General features: G+C 37.9%; 1 protein-coding gene across 1 annotated transcript in view; it reads left to right on the top strand.

The window, feature by feature from the left end:
* The window catches only part of LOC124167883 (neurogenin-2), a 34,114-nt gene extending 14,748 nt beyond the window's left edge, over window positions 1-19,366 (top strand). Inside the window, exon 4 of the mRNA XM_046545943.1 lies at window positions 17,888-19,366. Coding sequence (XP_046401899.1) covers window positions 17,888-18,251 — 364 coding nt within the window. The 3' untranslated portion in view covers window positions 18,252-19,366. The remainder of the gene's footprint in view (window positions 1-17,887) is intronic.
* Window positions 19,367-19,784: the final 418 nt, after the last annotated feature.

The following is a 19,784-nucleotide window of genomic DNA, read 5'->3' as shown; positions in this document are numbered from 1 at the left end:
CGAATGACAACACATGTCTGCACGGTCGAGATTGACTGAATTTAAATAATTTTCTGTATTTGTAGCAGCTTTTTCACCTGGATTCATTTTTTATGGTGGAATTTGAATGTCTATATCATACGTGGAAATGCGTAATAGTCACCAACTTGGAGAAGACAGGAATGTTGAGAAAGGAGATAGTGGCTTTTGAGGCCTCGATACTTTATTCATAATACTATAGAATGATAGCTATTATATTGATATCTAAGTACAGAATTTCGAGTGATTTTATCCTGGAAGTTCGAATTATTTTATCCTATAAGTCGATAAATCCACTGCACAAACGCTTAACAATCGATTTCATTCGGTGGGCGATTGTTGAGCGCTTGTGGAGTGGAGGTATCGAGATGATAATCGAACTTCGCTGACCACGAAGTATCACAAAGTGACCTTTTAAACCGAAAAGGTTTGGCATACCTCATTGTGATGATTTATTTTTCTAATTTTCATTGTATGATGGACATCCCTTCTATTCCCTTCTGGAATAGTTTATATCTATAAGTTTTTCTGGCGCGATTATTAAAAAAATAAAATGAACTCCGAGTTTAATCCTTTAAATTTTCTTTCAGTATTAACGCAGGTGTTCGGTAGACTTTGTTTCGTCCATTATTTGTCACGAGCAGTGGCGTAACTATGGGGGGATGAGGGATAGATCCCCCCCAAAGCCTCAGACAAATAAAAAACTATTTAAAATTGTTGTCTAGTTTTGACGCATAATAACTGCATCTGCGTAAAGTTAAATTTGAAGCGCCAAAATGATGTGAAATGTATTTTTAGGCATGTTGTTTTTCAAAAATTTTCCCGGAACCCCTGTTGCCTGGGGGAGTCGCCACCCCAGACTATCCTATTCCCCCCAAAACGTATGCCTAGCTACGCCATTGGTCACGAGGCTAATCAGGTTGACTTACTTGTGGAACCCCTTCACCTCCTCAAGTTTCTGGTTTCCCTTGTTTAATATCAATATTAGCCCCTTCTCTTGTGCGTGGACTAATGTCTTGGCTTCATTCGCATTGATTTTCAGCCTATCCCTAGCCATTGCATTAACAATTTTTATTAGAATTTACTTCACATCCCTCTCCGTTTCTACTATTACTAATACTATTTCACCGGAAAATCACAGCATACTAAATTTTTCACCGTGTATCTTCACTAACGGCGCTTCCTCCTCTATTTCAATAATAATTCTCAATAAAAACATTGAAAATTACAGGAGACAAAGTACATCTTTTTCTTACTTCATCCCTTGTACTTGCTTCCTCACAGCTGGGTCCAGATTCGCTACAGCTTCTCGGGAAAAATTTAAATTGTGGATTAATATACGGTCATTGTAGAACACTATTATTTCTTTCAGTATTACCAATCGTGCTCCAGTCTGCGTTATCAAAAGTCATTTTTAAGTCCACAAATGCGATGAAGGTCAGTTTATTTATATTTTTGTCTTTACAGCCTCGAAAACAGCGCATTTAAGGTTTTTACGGCGGAGGAATTTTTTAATTAACGTTTTAATTTTTAATTTTAATCGTTACTTGGGTTTTTGATTGTATTAATGTACACGTTAATATAAAAGTATGCTTTGCTAGGTTGACGCTTTAGATTGTTTATTATTTGTTTAAAAACTTTTCGGAGGAAATGTGTAGTTGATAAAAAGAAGGGGATTGTTCAAAGAGAGAAGACGTATTATTATTATTATTATTATATTGTACAAGTTACAAGTTGGCTATTTGCCAGGTGGTAACAGTTTATACAAAAATGAAAAAACAAAAATATTGTAAATGAAAAATACATCCCCAAAATGAAACTAGATAGTGAATATTTAAAATGCAATGATATTAGTTTTCCAATATAAATCCATTACACCTCATCTTGAAAATCCTTACGTTGTTTGGGTAGGGCTTAAAGAGTTCTGCAGGGAGTCTATTCCATTCCGTAATCGTCCTGTTGAGGTATTATAAAGAGGGGCAATGCCAAATTTAGATTTCAAGGAAGTATATATTATTCGAGGGATGTCGACGTCACAGATGATCACAGACACCCCTGCCCTGATTAGGGGCAACTAATCAGTCGGGACCCGCGACCTTCTGTTTGGCAGTCGAAGACTTTACCCCGAAGCCATTGAGGCCGCTCGGCAAGTTTGTTCTTCACCATTGCGTTCAGCTTGTCATATTTCATTCTCAAAAAGGTGATTAAGGGCATTTCCTGGATCCAGCATGTTGCGCCAGCGTTTGGGTGGGTGGGGAAATATCATTCGGTGTTCTAACGGCTTATTTGTTATCGAAATGCCGATGTTCCCCCACTAGTGGGCGAATTCTATTCTCCCTCCACACGTGCGTCGCCTCATGTCAGACGTCTCTCCGACCCCAGTCGCTCCATATCCTCTGCCTCACACCTGTCGCCATCGAGGAACTCGTCATAAACCTTCGCTCTCCCGTAATCCCCAGACTAATCCTCCCCTCGTACTTGCCACCCCCAATCCTTGAGTCCCCCTCTCACTTCTCCCGTCAAACATGGACGATATGCGTGACTTGGCGGACGTTGAATTGTCTCCGTCAAATGGCACCGGAAACGACGAAACGAAAAGCACTGGGGGTAAGAATAGACGCCGATAATATATCAATTGCGATGCATGCTTGCTTTCGGGAATAGCTTTTGCATTGGTCGATTCGGTCTCAGCATTGATATACGATGCTTGTCCAGAAAATAACGGGAATTAAATATTTAAATTTCTCGCGAGTTTAAAGAATCCGATTGTTAATTTTTTTATTATGTGGCTATAAATGCCCCTAAAGTATGATCAAATTTTCAGCCCTATGTATAATTTACTTTTTCTGTGACAGCCGGTAAGGTTAGACGTGTTTTTTTTAAACAAGGTCGTCGATTTTCAGCTGACACTTCATTGCTTGTTCGTGAATTTTTGGCCAAAAACAGTACGGTAACGATGCCTCAGGTTTCATATTCGCTAGGTTCTCTTTGTGACTTTTTTCTTCTTCTAAAAATAAAGATAACCGAAAGGGCCGTCGTTTTACAAGAGTAGAGGATATTAAAAGAAATATCTGACATAGTTAAAGGCTCTCACAAAGATCGAGTTTGAGAAGTGTTTCAAGGATTGGAAGAAGTACTGGCACAAGTGCATAATAACATAGAGTAAGTATATTCCCTTATGAGCGTTTCTACGCGTCACTGACTGACCGTTACACCCTGTTTTTGTTCATGTATTTCCCCTTTGACTTAATTTCTTTTCTTAAGGAACTTTCTGGAGGATTACACCAAAAACAAGTTAGTGAAAGCATATACTAGCTATGGTACCACCATGTGACCCCAGTAGAACCGGAGATTTCAAACTTCAAAGTCGTCGTCACTGACTGACAAAAATGAAACTCCGTTTTGTGACGTTGTCACATTTATTCGCATTGCTCTGAAATTATGCAAGATAAAGAGAAACCACGAAATACGTAAAATAGTTCTAAGTGTTGCCCAAACGTATGCAAAATCGTGACTTCGTGTAAGTAATGGTTTCCTCTCTTTGGCCATAAAAATGGAGCGTCACTGACTGACGGGAATTGTCACTGACTGACACATGTGATTTGATGCGTGTTAACTTTTCTTTTTCATGGAATGAGCATTGCAAAATATATGTATATTGAACACAGAAATTTATTGAAAAGAAACAATACAGTTGCATAGCCAGGGGTATGTCCAGGGGGTCCGGACCCCCCCCCCCGAAATTATTTTCACAAAAGAAAAACACAATTATTTTCCTTCAGAAAAAAGTGTTAAAATTAGTTTAGAACCCTCTACCTAGTACCCTGTTTTTAAAACATTTTCCCCCTGTGTTAGACCGAACGAAATTCCTGGCTACCCCACTGAAACATAAGCACATAGTATGTATTTTATCCAGTAATTTTGCTTCGATTTCTATATTCTCGCTTAAAATGGTGAGTACTCCTAGCACTATGATCTATTGCGTAAGGAGACATCTTAATTATATTTATAGCAACTAACTCCACATGGTGAACAAAGAGTGTGTTCCGAATGGGTGAAATGCCGTGCCACTGTTAGTCCAGCATTTCATTGGACGCAGAAATGCCGTGTGCAGGGATCTCTGCAAATTTTATTTTCATGCCGTTTTAATTACACACTCATACTGCATTTATTACAGGAGAACCCGACTTAAAAGCTTCCCAGGTCATGTTTCTGCCTTTGCCCCCAACTACATCAACACCACCCTTTCCATGATCTGTTACGACTTCATTGCCGCTCTCTATTCTTCCTGTTTAATTCCTCGCGTCACCTCTTTACTTTTTCCTCTCACGATGGTCGCGCTGTCTCTCTGCTCCCGTCTTTGCCATCTTAATAAATCCTGACATATGTTACAATTAAGGATTTCAGATCTCAACAATCATTCTGCTCCTATGTCCCGCTTTCACAACAAACGTACCGAAGCGACGCGACGACAATGAAGGTGACGGTGATACGCGGCATGCCGAAGTCAACAATTGGCAAAAAAATAAAATATTCCGCTGCATAAACAAACAATTTACCAAGAAAAATAAAACTGATATAACATTATTACTCGAGGAACATATTATGCCACGAATTTAGTGTACCAGTCGGGGCCAATGAAGCGCACGCACCAAAATTTGAAACTTGAGCAATACCACAGGTTAAAATGTCAGTCAGTGACGGCCCTCAGGAACAAAAACGGTGAATGCTGGGGAATTTTTTTTATTCTGATCTTTCATCCTTGGGATGGACTTGATTTGGATACGAAACGATTTATCTCCCGCATCCCTCGATTTTGGTCAGCGGAAAAAAATGTATGTCAATCGTCACTGACTGACACCAAAACGACGCACTGTTGCGTTACATTCCTCTGCATGACCATGTGGCTTTCAAGTATTGATGAAATGGATTGGTAAGACACAGTCATGATTGGGGAGAATGGTTAACTGTAAATTTTCATAGAAAAATCTTATCTTAGTTGCGAAATCTTCAGTAATATAATGGCTCTGTAAACGGAATCATTTGCTCATGTGATACGAGAGCTCAATTCCGCGGCGTTTTCGTAAAAAATGGTTGGAGTATGGGGAGAAACAGGTACGGATTATTAAAATTTGGAATATTTACACCATGTCAGGACTTTGAACGGTCCATTTACCTCAAATTGAATTTTTGAACCCTAGTATGACAGTTACGTAGAAACGCTCTTATATAAACTTACTCTTTGATAATAACTAATGGGGACTATTTTGAAGGCGACAATATTAATTTAGGCGAATAAATAAATATAAAAACATTCCGTTATTTTCTGAACACTCCTATAGGACCACCTCCTTTTTTTTATAGACTATAGTATATAAAAAAGGTAGGGAGGGAGGGTACCCCAATCTCCTCCAAATGAGGAAAAGAAAGAACAAAACTTAGTGCTTTCCTGGCGTGTGATGTTCAGTAACTGCTAGTGATGGGTCGATCATGAACGATTCGATCAAAAAGATTGAATCACTAGGTGAATCAAATGACTCATGATTCATTTCGTTAAACAAGTCGATCATCAATCATCAATCACTCCGACTTCCGGTTTCATATCAATCATCTCGGTTTCCGGTTTGTTTCAAAATTTGGAACGATCGATGCTTGATCTCTTTTCCTCAGGGCAGAAATAGTTGTGAGAAAATTAAATGCTATGTTATGAAGAACTGAATACTTGTGTAATCTTTTTCTTAAATGTTTTCCAGCAGTTATCAGTATTAATAACACCAATACACGTAAAAGGAAAATATTAAGATGACTCCTGCAGGAGAACGTTAAGAAGTAGAAGTTAAAGCTGGTTACATTTTATTGTGCCGTTCATAAAATTATCCTGCAGATCAGATTCATGCATAGTGTGTGGTGTATTTTGTGTTATATTTTGATCAACTATAGTTTGAAATTATTTTATAAGTGTTAAGAAACTGTGGCAGTTTTGCCTTCCCAAATATTTTCATGACACTACTTCCTTCATTTTTGCGATCTAATTTACTTATCTAGGAATTCACAATCAAAATAGTATATGAAATGATAATATGGATAGCAATCAGCGTTACCAATGCTCTTCGCAGGTGAGGCAATATTTATTCGATTATTCAAAGTGATTTATTGCATCCATTGATTGAGTCTTTTCGATCTTGATTCCTTTTGAGTCTTTTCGATCATGATTCCTTTTGAGTCTTTTCAATCATGACTCCTTTGAGTCTTTTCGATCTTGATTCCTTTGCGTCTTTTCGATCTTGATTCATTTGAGTCTTTTCGATCATAGTGATTGAATCAATTGATTGGATCACTTATGTGACTCGAGTCAAAATGATTGAATCACTAAAATGATTGACTTTGCCCATCACTAGTAACTGCACTCGAGTTTCCATCAGGGTCAATAACTCCATGGACTCCAACGTTTCAGCTTCTTACACGGGCGCCATCTTTTGGGAAATTTCTCTGGTGACTGTGCCCCAGTCGGAAGACGGAAAGTTTCCTGTATTAATTCAGAGCACGGCTGAAAACCCGAAAGTTGTTCTCAGAGTAAGACAAATTTACCACCACAATCTGAATTAATACAGGATAGAGAAAAAATTTGTCACGAAATTTTAACCATCGCTACCTTATGCTTGGAGGAACCAAAATTACTTACGATGTTTGAAGTAAAAAACGCACTATTTTTAAAATATGGAAACTTTTAGTCAAGCGCTCCAATTTTCCGCGAGTTTACCATGCTGCCGGATGCCTAGGATGCATCGCGATCTCCGGCAGATAAAACCAGGGATGGTAAGTGAAACGAAAAGAAAATATTTCGTTTCGACCTGGAGAGAAACAAAAATCCTCTGGCATTTTATCGGAGCAAAAAGGTAGAACGCTGAACTTAAGGAATTTGTATAAAATCCTATAACCGAAGCTCCATAGGATAGCGTCATATATTATTTTACTCATTGTTTATTCGACTGCAACAATGAACCATTAAACATTGTTTAAACGTAAACATTTAGCTTATATGGAGTGAAGAAGAACACACGAAAAACTACGAGAACGGCGAAAATCGTCTTCTTCATATCGTCACGGGAAAAATATTTAATTGCTGCACTTCATTGTATTTTTTATAGAGAGAACATCTTTTCATTAAAAATAGCTTTTGAAAGTCAAATTTTACCCATTATTTTATTTTTTAAATCGCCGAGAGGAAGATTTCAATATCCGTAGTGTAGAAAAGAAAACACGTCGAAGTATACTACATATATGTAAAAAATATTTGTAAAAATTTCATGCAAAGAATTTTTATAATATTTCTCTTACTTAAAATAAGCTCTTATAAAAATTTTTTTTTTTTAAACCAGCCTTTATATTTAGATTACAGGGGATGAGCAACGTTTATATATGACACAAAGGAAAAAAACTCAGTGACCCCGAAAAACCAAAAGTGACGTATTAAAAAGTCACTATATTTATTAAATTTTCAGTGAATGGTAAGCCCCCTATGTTTCAAAATGCCACCCCTATGCTTTTAAATGCCTACTATGTGGATATGCCTAAAGTGGATAACTTTTACTGTGGTCGCAAAACACGAAAATCGACCATTTGGAACTTCTTAGATCAAAAACATGTTTTGGGGGGCTATAGGTTGACTGGGGGGTGGTTAAAGGGGGGTTGGAGAGAAAAAGTTATATTTTCATGTATTGTCATCGGAAATGAAGAAGTGTGCAAAATTTCAGCGTTTTTGCTTCACAGGAAGTGAGTCAAATTTGAGTTACAAGATTTGTACCAGGGTGCGTTCCGAATCACGCATCATGTGCATCGATGCGCATCAGGCCGTTCCGAATCAAGCATTGATGCGCATTGATGCGGCCCTGCAACGAGCATATTTCGAGGTTTCGGAAGCATCAACTCGCATCGGCTCGCATCAGAAATTCTTGATGCAGTTGATGCGGAGGCGAAAATGGGCGCAACCTTTAAAATTTTGACTGGAGTTTTGTGTTTGCTTAGGGTGTTTACACGACTATATTGTGCTTCTATTATCGTAGGAAAGAGTTTAAGGAGTTATAGATATTAGTTTTTGAAATAATTAGTCCATATAAAGTTGAAAATGGGAAAATGTATATCCGTTGCGTTGAAGTGTGCGTGTATGTAACTTGTTTACAACCGTTATTAATTTAATTGGTGGTAAAAAATGCAAAATACGATCTATAATTTCACACATTGATATGCAGGCGTGGTAGTTTTATCCGTAATTTTGCTTCTGTACACTAACTTGTGGAAATTTTCGACACTTTAACGTTATATTGTGAAAAGATAAGTTGAAAAGCTACATCAGGGAGTGTTTATAGCACAAAGACTGTGGTTTATAGTATAATAGTATCTTCAAAATAACAATATAAGACTTTGTTCGTCGGAATATTATAATTGCTTACGCTTTGCATAACCTAACTGGTCTATCATTTGAAGGCATATATGTTGCAAATTATTGCCATTTTGCCGAACGTTTATTAGCTATTTAATGTGCGAAACTATACATTCATTGCAAGTGAATTTTCTCGGTAGGTACTGAAATTATTTTCCCCTGCTAAAGAGATCAGTTCACGTTATGGTACCACAAGTAAAGGGACATTCAGTGTAGTGATGCCGTGATAAATAACATCATCAATTAATTTATTTATGCAAGGATCATGGATGTGTGCTTGATTTACATGTACACTGCAGTGATGTGTGCTTGAAGAACCCCATCGAGTTGATTGAGTATTCAGTGCAATTGTTTTGTTCATAGCGTGTGATTTGGTAAGCCCGGATAAATACGTATTGCAGTACTGCAGTTAGTTTATAAATTGGCTCCAAATACTCTTTAATCGACGCATTGATGACGCGGCCAACTTATTTTCAGTGTCCTCCTAAATGCTATCCAACTAAAGGCACACTTCTATCAATGTTTCCTAAAGTAATGGGTTTCCAAAATGGTTCTCAGTTGAACTTGGGTATCTGTCTTAAGAAGCTGCATCATATGATATCAAACATTGAAAAGTAAACAAAAACATTGAAAATCGGAAATCGCCATAACTATAGTGATTACCGGTTTTCAATGTTTACATTCAATTTTCAGTCATAATTACAATGCATAAAATTTTGTAAAATCAGGAGGAAATGCTAAATTCTATTTGATGAATGCCACTCGATCCTAAGTAAATGGACAATGCCCAACTATCCAATCCCCAAAATGTACTTAATTTTATTGTGATTTAGGCTTTTTTATGCACTCGGAACAGTAAAATATGTACCTATGTTGAAAGATGAGACATTGACCTACACTCCAAGAACTATTTTAACATGTTGTAGCTATTTATTTCTTAACTTTGCAACTAGGTTACAAGCACAAAAACCTCCCTTCAACTAGTTGCTTCCATCAGCTACAAAATTCTATCCATTAATGCAGTTCAAATGCTTACCATTGTTAAGCCCATTTGGAAGCACATTTGCTATCATATTTTGTAAACATGTAATCAGCAATTATTTTTTCCTATGGCAACTGAGTTTTTAACAAAATGATGTCTAACCTCTGTTCTTTGACCTTCCATGCACCACATCAGTGCCAAGTTTTTTTGCTCCAGCTGCCTAACTTACATACTCGCCTTCTATTGTATACATAGCCACTGCACAGCACTGCTTTTTGTTTTCCCAAGCTACTGCTCCATTAACTAACTTGTCATGTATCCAGTATAGGACACTCAATCTATTTTGTCAATGGCAAAGTCAGCATTTTTGTATCCCTCCAGAAACGTTCCTGACTAAGAATAAGATAATTTATAGTCCCCATCATATATCTTAATATACTCTTTGCATATGCCCAGTATTGCATTGTAAAATCATCAATAAACCTTCTTAACTTTGACACTGCAAAGACGCGATCTGGCCTTGTACAAATCATTGCATACATAAGACAACCAATCAAAACTAGAAATGGAGCATCAGGAAAAGTTTTTGGGTAACTGCAGGAGCTACATTCAAACCTGCTTCTATGAGACAAAGGTTGATTGCAGGTCAAGTTAGTAGATGACAAGGAGATTATGTGATCTGGTAATTTTTGAGCCATTCCATTTTTTAAAGAAAACGTCTTCTGCTTCTCCTCCCTCGCTTCCAAACACTGACTCATTTTCTTGATTACTCTCAAAACTACTGTCTACATTAGTTGGAACTTTGTCATTACCCTCACAACTTGATTCAGGGATGGAGTCTTCATTACTTGATATTCTGATATTCCCCTCACTACTTGGGTACCTTTGTGAGTTCAGCTCTGCCATTCTCTCCACTGCCAGGTTGAGGCTAGTACCTAATTATCCCTTATCCCCTAAGAGCCTAGGTAGAATGAAAGAGTTACCAAGAGATATTTGGACTGGTTTAAGCTCCCTAAACATATTTACAAAGAATACTACATCACGTGCTTCGATGAATTTTCCCGCAATATCAGGGTCAGTCAAAAAATACCATTTTTGACTCCTCACAATTGCCAATACTTTTTGCATTTGGCATCCAGCATCTTTCATTGCTCTGTAGCCACATAAGCATAGAAAATACATCCAAATACTTTTAGATGTCTTCGATTAAATTTTCGTTCAGACCATCTCTCCTCAGGTAATGCATTCCCTCCTGCTTTGGATGTTACTGTTTCGAGATATACAGCTTCTCAACAAGCTTCAACCCAATAATATTTTAGTAAATTGATGCCAGAGAGTTTGTACCTAGCTTTCTATTTGCTCAGCGAATCATTTCTGCTTGAAGATTATAAGATTTTGTAGTTTAATCTTTTATCACACATGCCCTTAACCTCCCCTGTTATGCCTGTCCCATATATTCACCCCCATAATCTGTATGCAGGCATTTCATATTGTTCCCTGTCTCATTCTCCATGCTTGTCTTAAAAATTGTATAGCATTGTAGGACTAAATGAGACTCCTTACTTTTAATAAAGAAAACAAAAACCTTTCTTGTGCAGTCATCAGTTAAGGTGAGCATACATTGTCCTCGTCCTTTTTCTATTCCATGTTCCTATCCCTTTCTTTCCTTACCACTGAATTTATATGTATATTTTGCATAAATAATATAAATATATTTTCACCTATAATACCATCAGACCACACAATTCTGAGAGGATCAGACTTAATTTATTACAAACAGCTTCCATTCTAGCACTTATCTCGAATCATTTCTTTGCTAACATGCCATCAACATATGCTATACAAGGCTGAAATATATTAGTAGGGGGACAATTCCACACCACTGACAACCACATTATAACCTGCATGTTACTCTGTCACAAGTCTGTTACTCTTGTGCCACAGACTTAGCAAACAGTCCTCTACTGCTTTGACAGTCAATCCTACGTAACTTAAGTTGCATTACTTTTACTTTCTGAATTATATTGTTTCAAATCTTGACAACATATGCCATTTTCTTCAAAACTAGTGGCTAGATCACTCCTTTTACTTCCAAAGATCTGGCATCAAATAAGCTGTACCCAGATTCATTAAACAAGACAGCTGTGTCTTTTTAACTAGCTTGCTTACAGACAGTACATTGGTTGATAAATTTGTAACATTTTGATCTGGAGTATAGCAATTTACAGAGTGGGAACATGGGCACTTAGGGAGGAGAATGGGAGAGGCTGGAGGTGTTCGAGATGTGGGTATAAGGAGAAAGTGAAGTGGACTGAGAGAAGAAAGAAGGTCAAAGTGCGAGACATGTTGAGTGAGGAGAGACAGCTTCTGGATAGCATTCAAAGGAGACAGGAGGTATGGATTAGGCAAGTACTGAGCTGGGAGTGGATGTTGAAAACACTATTAGGGGATAGAATGTTGGGTAAACAAAGGAGAGAATAGGATTTTTAGATAGCATGAAAAGGGTGAAGTTGTGAATTCAGGAGGGAAGTCAATGAGGGCAAGGGGGACTTTTGGAATGCTCCATGCAAACCTACCTTAATACCAAGCGGTAGAATACTTAAATAAAAATGTCTTGGAGTTATTTTTTAAGCATTATATATGCAGTATGAAAAAGTGTTTGTGAAAATTTTATCGAGGTATTAAGTATTCCTTCCCGATTTTTATGAAAAAAATTTGTTTTCAAGTCGTATATCTTGTCGGAAAGCCATAAATTGATGTCTAGCAGCTAAATCTACGTACTATTGATCGTAAAAATCGTCTCTTCAAAAAAATTTGACCCGTAAAACTCACTGATGGCTGAGATATACTATACACTACGCTTCCTTATTGACTGTTTTTCGAGTTAGCTGCAAAAATTCCCGTCAATTCGCTCAGTCTATCACTATTTTAAGTAAATATGAGTTGCAAGTTACAGCTTGGAACTTTCGAACGACCGTAATGAATATAATTAAGTTTTAACATACGCATCAATAAACGTTTTTCGTCATCATAAGTACTATGCATATTAAATTTCGGCATATCAATCATTGTGATATCGCTTAACCCGAACTATCTTCCAGCACGGGTGCCTGCCGGTATTTTGAACGGGGGAATACTTCCCGCTCATATCGCATCAAGCCGTTCCGAATCACGCATCAGCATAAGCGCATCAATGCCTTGATGCAATTTCGGAACGGCTGCATCAAGGTCATGCGTTCATGCGCATGATGCGTGATTCGGAACGCACCCCCAGACAAACAGACAAACAAACAGACAGGTTGGTGAGTTGATATAAAGGCTGGAATAAACAAAAAAAACGTCGTTTTGCTGTGGTGCATTGCGTAGCTTCGTCCCAGCGCTAAATTAAAATCGCCAATGATTTTAATTTCGACCCGGGACGAAACTTTACTCACGAAAACGAAGCTAAATTAATCGAAGCCCCCTTAAACATACCTTGTTATGTTTCGATCCCAGAAGTGGAGGGGGCAATGAGGGAATAGTTTCGACCCATCGCGTTTGACATACGTGTGGAGAGGATAAAGAATTTAGCTTCGTTAGCATACTGCGACTCAAGGGCGTACCAAGGATCAGCTACCCCCTCCTGACCCTCGCTGACCACAGGATGAACATATCTAAATATCTTCAGACAGTTTTCTGGGCGGTCATTCTTCGTGAATATTTCTCAAAATAAAAAAAAACAAAAAACAAATTAGTGCTATTAATAAAACTCATGCTGGAGATTAACCTCGTTTTAATGCATGTCATTTATAGCTCATAAAATTTTTATACATTTTATTTTTTACTTTTTAGCGTACGTATACGAAATCTCAATTTCGTAGGTTTTATATAACCCCGCATTATTATGTTTCTTGCCGCACAATAGCATCGCCAGTTGCATACCTTCAAGGATATAATTGATAAAATCACGTCGAATCATTGTATTACTTACATTAGTAACTCTAATGAACAGAATTAAAAATGAGAAAGAATTTAAAAATGAAATTCTATTCATTATTCACTGCAGACACATTAATTGGACTTGACCGTGATCTGGACCAGGATCTACGGATTCCGAGGATAAAGCGATCACTTTTCCGATACGACCATTTTTCATAATCACAAATTTGGTTGGTTCCATGAATTGATTTATTGACCAAAAATTTATACCATTTTAATGAACTCTTCTCTTTCATTTAGAGGGTTTTTAAAGATGTATATTAAAGATATATTACAAAATGGCGGAGTGTATTTTGAGACAATCTAAACGGAGGGAAAAAGTAGATACTTCCTCTAAATGATTTATGCCACGCCTTTCTTTGAAGCCTCTAAATTGTGAATCAAAAGTAAAATTCTACTCATACTTACAACGCCGAATTTGCATCGTTTTTTCGAGCGTGCGATCGACTCCGGTTCGCTCTCTGCCCGCAGCGGACAATACGGCGACGCGGCAAGCATGTGTATGCGATATGGCCAAATTCACTTTTCTACCTTGATAATCGATATAACAGAGATAGAAAATAGTCATTATGTCTAGGCGCCACGACGCCTAGAAAGTCGATCGCCTTGAAGAAAAGACGGGAACCCTTTCGTTACGGGCACGCAGCGAAAGGGATAAAGCAATACCCCCTGGTAGGCGGAGGGGGGCAATGGTATCGTACCCAACCCTACCGCGGCCTGATCACCCGGTTCTCCCGGATTCGCGCCAAATGTTAGCAACTTAAATTGACTCCCGGATATATCGTTTGTCTGGGAGCATAAACAATCTTGAATATGGTTGTCTCGGGTTTGCAGTCCGGAGAGAGTATCCATTTTCACCAATGTTTCGAGGTGCGACACGCTCCTCGTGGAATGGTGCTGGTGCCATGACCGTGGCCTGTATTAAATTAGTATTATGTACTTAAAAAAGTGTTAATACAGACCAGTGGCGTGACTATGGGGGGATGAGGGGATAGATCCCCCCAAAACCTCAGAGAAATAAAAAAATATTACAACTATAGCCTAGTTTTGACATATAAATTCAGCGATGCCGACTTACAAAATATTGGGGGGGGGGCCCAAACCGGGGATCTTGCCCCGGGAAATTTTATAAGTAGTAGTTTTATGTTTTTTTAAGCGTTTTAGAAGAGTCATATGATCAACATTTGAACTCCGATGACTCGAATCTCGATATCTGGACACTCCGGGGAAAATCCACAAGCCTGACACATTTTTCCTCACACCCATAACGAATTTTTGAGGGGGTTCGAGCCCCATAAGGTCCATGGAGTCGGCGCCACTGCATATAATAACTGTATTTACTTAAAGTTACATTTTAAGTGCCAAAATGATGTAAAATGTATTTACAGGCACGCCATTAAAAAATTTTTTTCGCGGAACCCCCCTTTCCTGTCCCCACCCTAGGCACCTTCACCCCCCCCCCCAAAGCCTGTTCCTAGTTATGCCACTGATACAGACCACAGTCATGGTACCAGAATGATGGACCTCGTAACTTTGGAAAAAATGGACAATCTCACCCAACTGGAAACCCGAGACGGAGGCAGATTCAGAATCAAATTTGGGGGATTGGGGGGTCATGGATGCGAGGAGTATGGAAAACCCCCCAGGAGAGAGGGGCATTCTCCTGTGTAAAATTAATTGCAGGGAGTGCTACACTCTTTGATAAATACAACTCAAATTTCTCTCACGTTCGGGACTTTTAGCCATGCAATTGCATACACACTCCCATGGATGGATTCAGGGAGGGCACGTGCCCCCCTAAATCCGCCTTTAAAAAATAGACAAGACTTTGTACATGGTTATCATCACGTTCGTTTAGTATATTATGGAACCTTAATCATTTAATTTCATGTTAAAACAAGGAGAAAAAATAATAACATAATAAAATATTTGTTGTATGCTGTTTTTAACTTGAAATATAAGAAGACCGTTTGCCTATTGGGCCCTTGTGCCCACCCAGAAAAAATTCTCGATCCGGCCTTGCTTACTCCCTTTACAAGGATACAAAAACTATTAAAAATTTAAAAAATCATGAAATTTGGGGGGTCATGACCCCTCTGACTCCCCCTTCTGCATCTGCCACAGACCCAAGAAAACATTACTTAGTCTATTCTCTGGGAAACTACCAGTTCTTTCTCCACAAGCAATCTTGTCCTTTAAATCTAATAAAACTCCTCAAAGGAAGAAGATGCCTCGGTGGTTCCAGTGGCAGAACATATGGAGCGAATTCTGGTGATCTGGGTTCGAAAACTGAGCTAGGCAAATGCTTTCCTCTATGGAATTTTTTATAGTAACGTCACAGCACTGAGAGTTCTGGCTTTATCCTCAAGACTGTTGTGCCATGTGCTGGCTTATGTGTATGCTTTAAATCCATCAAAACTCCATTACGGAAGATACCATGGTACATAGTTCCATTTATAGACCTCATTGTGGGAATTTGGGAGATCCGATCAAATCCCTGTTATTGCGAACGATTTTTCCTCAGTGGACTATATGCATTCCTAATTATATTGTAACTTGGTGATATGGGAATCAAATGACTGATTTTATGCATTGTTTTCAAAGGATGATAAATTTTTAGCTAAATTAGATACTGGGGCTGATTCAGATGTTAAACTCAGGAGGGGATCTTATTCACTTCTTCCACTGCACCCCATCAAATGCAATCTTTTGATTTGCCATGAGAGTAAGTGTATCATTTGATTTTAGCTATTTACACATGCATTCATTATTTAGGTGAAGTCGAGAGAAATATTTACTCTCTCTTGTTTTTAGATAGGAGAGATCAAGAGGGTATACCCTTAGCAGATAGGCAATAGCCTGAAAATAGAACAATAATAAAAAAAAAAATTGTATTCGTTTTACATTTGGTATTTAAATGTAACTAGAGTGAAACCATCAAACAATTTGATTGTAGCATGTGAAAGTCATTAAAATCTAGGAGTCATGAACATAGGCGGATCTAGGGGGGGCATGGGGGCACGTGCCCCCCCCAGACCCTTAAAAAATATGCAAGATTTTTAATACGCTACCATTATCATTGCATTCATGTTGTATTACGAGGTATCCTTGTGCCCCCCCCCCCCAAGAACAAAATCTTGGATACGGCCTTGCTTGTGCCCCCCCCAGAAAGAAATCCTGGAACCGCCCCTGGTCATGAATGCAATGATATTAAAAATGGTTTCATAATTTTAAATTTATGCTCATTATTTATTTGAATGAGAGTTAATTAGAGAACAGGAATAATATGGACGAATTTTTCTAATCTAACTCCTCTGATATGATATTATAATGAATAGTGTCTTATGGGTATGAATGGGTATACGATATGTATGTGTTTTATGTGAATGGATTTATTTAATGGGTTGCATGATAATAATAATAAATTAAAAATGAACGGGCTTAGAGGGAGGTGGCTACCCTACACACTCTTCTTTCATCAACTCCACTTAGCCCTCTCTCCATCCTCATGCATGCAGATCCTGTAACACCGCACAGTACCTTTAGAATCTCATCCCAATTTCCTAATATGTATTGTCAATAGTAATAGAGTTTGCGAAATCAAGTTACCCATCTTTTTCCTCCTCCAATTCCTGAAAAGTTGTCATCAACTTTCTGGTTTTTTAAAAGTTATTATTGGAGGAGGGTGGAAATTTTTGCTGTAACTTATCTCTTCCTACCATGTACTGAATTATTTTCATGTATTAATTATATTAGTTGAGAGTGAATGGTACCATTTAAAACTTACTATCCATTTTATTACTAATCCTTTCATTGAATGGGTCATCTAGCCCCATTGGGATTCATTACCTCGCTACTTCCTCTTTTATCAGGTGCTCCTCTACACAATTGTTGTAATTTGAGTAGGTGCTCACCTACGATTACGTTAATTTTTTAATGCCCAGCAACATTTACTAGAAATGCATTCAGGTAACTTTTGTTTTAGCATTGTATTGTGCCACTGCTAAATGACTCTTTTCTATTGCCAAACTTACAAACCCTTTCGCAGCAGCTTAATCTGCACAGAGCTACTTGTCACATGCGGTGGAAAAGTAAAGGACTTAGTATGTGGGACAATAAAGTCTCCTACTACCTGGAAAAAGATATAAAAAAAAGTAAGGGGAAAAAGAATGACTCACTATTGGTCTTGGAATAAGCCAATACCTCATGAAAGAAGTGAGAGTATGGAAAAGGGTAAGTTCATCCATGGCATGCTACAGGGAGAACGAAAAGATATGTACTCAGCAGCCTACCGTGAAGTCGTACCGCAGGTACAATCACAGCAACGAAATGGTTAAAATATCATTTTTTCATCGTGCTAACTTATGTAATCTCTTTAATGAGACCCCCTCTTTATCACTGAAATGCCAAAATTTTGAAGCCCCTTAAGTTTCGATTCACAGAGGTTTTATTTTATTTTGTCTATTAAGGCTGGCCATCCGTTACATTCGCCACCTGCGAGCCTCCCTTGAGGAGAGTAGTGAGTGCTTGACTGAAGCTGGCGCTCACTTTCATGGGTCTGCCATGTTGGAATCTCCTACAATCGACCCCCTGGCTTCCACATCTTGGCGGGGTGGTTTTGAACATCGGATGCTGCGCTACCCCCATCAGCTCCTCCGCTTTGGAAATGCCCCCGTTGAGAGGAGCTCTTTCGGGGACACATACTCATCGCCAGCAAACTATATAGATCACTGCTGGGAGGGTGTGTCAATGAACGTCTCTTGGGGACCCCACCATCATGCGATGCATTATCCTAATCCTTACTCTTCTACGGAGGATGGGTCTGTTGACTGACTGGTAGTGGTTACTGCAGCTGTTATGACCATTTTTGTGGATTGAAAGAAATTGTAACTTCACCATTTCCTCATCAGTTTTTATTTAGATGAACTCTGTTATGAAATCACGGCTGGAAAAAATCTCATTTGGAAATAATGAGGCTGCAAATTTTTCATCTGCTATGATGAAGGATTTCCACGAATTCACACTCACCACCATTATGTACTTATTTCATTTTGGAGATCACTATTCTTCCTCATGTCTATGTGATATCATGCCAAAGTTTTACAAATGAAGATTTACCAAAGAATGTTTAATGCGTGAATTAAAAAAATGAATGCATAACCCTATGACATGGTTATGTAACAGAGTTATTTTTCCTTTTCTCACTCAGGTGAGGTTTTTTTATCTGAAATAATTGAGAATTAGTTCCGTTGCACAATAAACCTGAAGGATGTTGTAACACCCCTGTTTGCTTATTATTTAATAGTTGTTACTAGAGCTTATCCAGGAAAAAGAGTATTTACTTCATGATAATTACAAAAATAAAGTAGGTATATTGTATTGAAAAAAAAAATTAAGTAATGTACTCTGTATTGAGCTGGCTCCATGTTAATCATGTTCCATGAAAGTTAATTATCCAGTGAAATAATGGGCAAAGCAATTTGAAGTAATGGGCCATTTTTACAGTCATCTATTTTTGAAACCCATGATAGTAACTGTTCAACAAGTAAAGATAGGCTGTATTAGCAATATGTACTTTTACATATATGTTAAGCAGTAGCCTCTTGTCATCAAACAATAATTGATCATACCAGAGATGTGAATCAATATGAAATGGCTATTTCAAGTACAAAACCCAAAAATTTCAGACCATATTCTCTTCAAGGCACATAACTGTAAAGGCATAAATGAGGAATGAGACTAAATGTGTCAAATCAGAAAAGGAAGTGTATGAAAAACAAACCCATTCGAAAGGTATGCACCAAAAAATGTTGTAGGAATGATGGATGTAAAAATGCCTACCTTCAAAGAAATCTAATTAAAAGAAGTGGTGAGTGTGCAGATTTGGGATGAGGAATTTGGACACAGAATTTGTATGGATATGTGTGGTGAGGATATTAGTATTTTGGTGTTGAACTTTGATGCAGATACATGATTATGACCCACTCCCTCAGACTGAGTGGGTCATTATGGGGAATTGAAAGTAGTGTGAATGAATAACTTGGGTGCAGGTATTTGCAGCTGATGCTGGTGATGTTTGGGGATATTTTGAGCCTAGGGCATACCCAGCGGGGGGCAGAAAAGCAAAACATTTATTTCAAAGCGAAAATAAAAAAAAATTCTTGAAATCCAAGAAAAGTGAGATTATTATAAAACATGTAATTAAAATAAAAAGATTTTTTCTGAGCAAATAACTTTAAAAAATAGTAGAGCCATGTTCCCTATTGGAAAAAATCAGCCGATTCCATTGAAAATTCCAATTGAAATCAATTGAAAATGCCAATTTTCAATGGAATTTCCTTGTTTTCAATGGAATATCCAAAAATT

This window comes from Ischnura elegans, chromosome 11, assembly GCF_921293095.1.
Source record: "Ischnura elegans chromosome 11, ioIscEleg1.1, whole genome shotgun sequence".
NCBI classification, from domain to species: domain Eukaryota; kingdom Metazoa; phylum Arthropoda; class Insecta; order Odonata; family Coenagrionidae; genus Ischnura; species Ischnura elegans.
The sequence above is the reverse complement of the archived record's forward strand: the minus strand, read 5'-3'. Positions and strand labels throughout refer to the sequence as shown.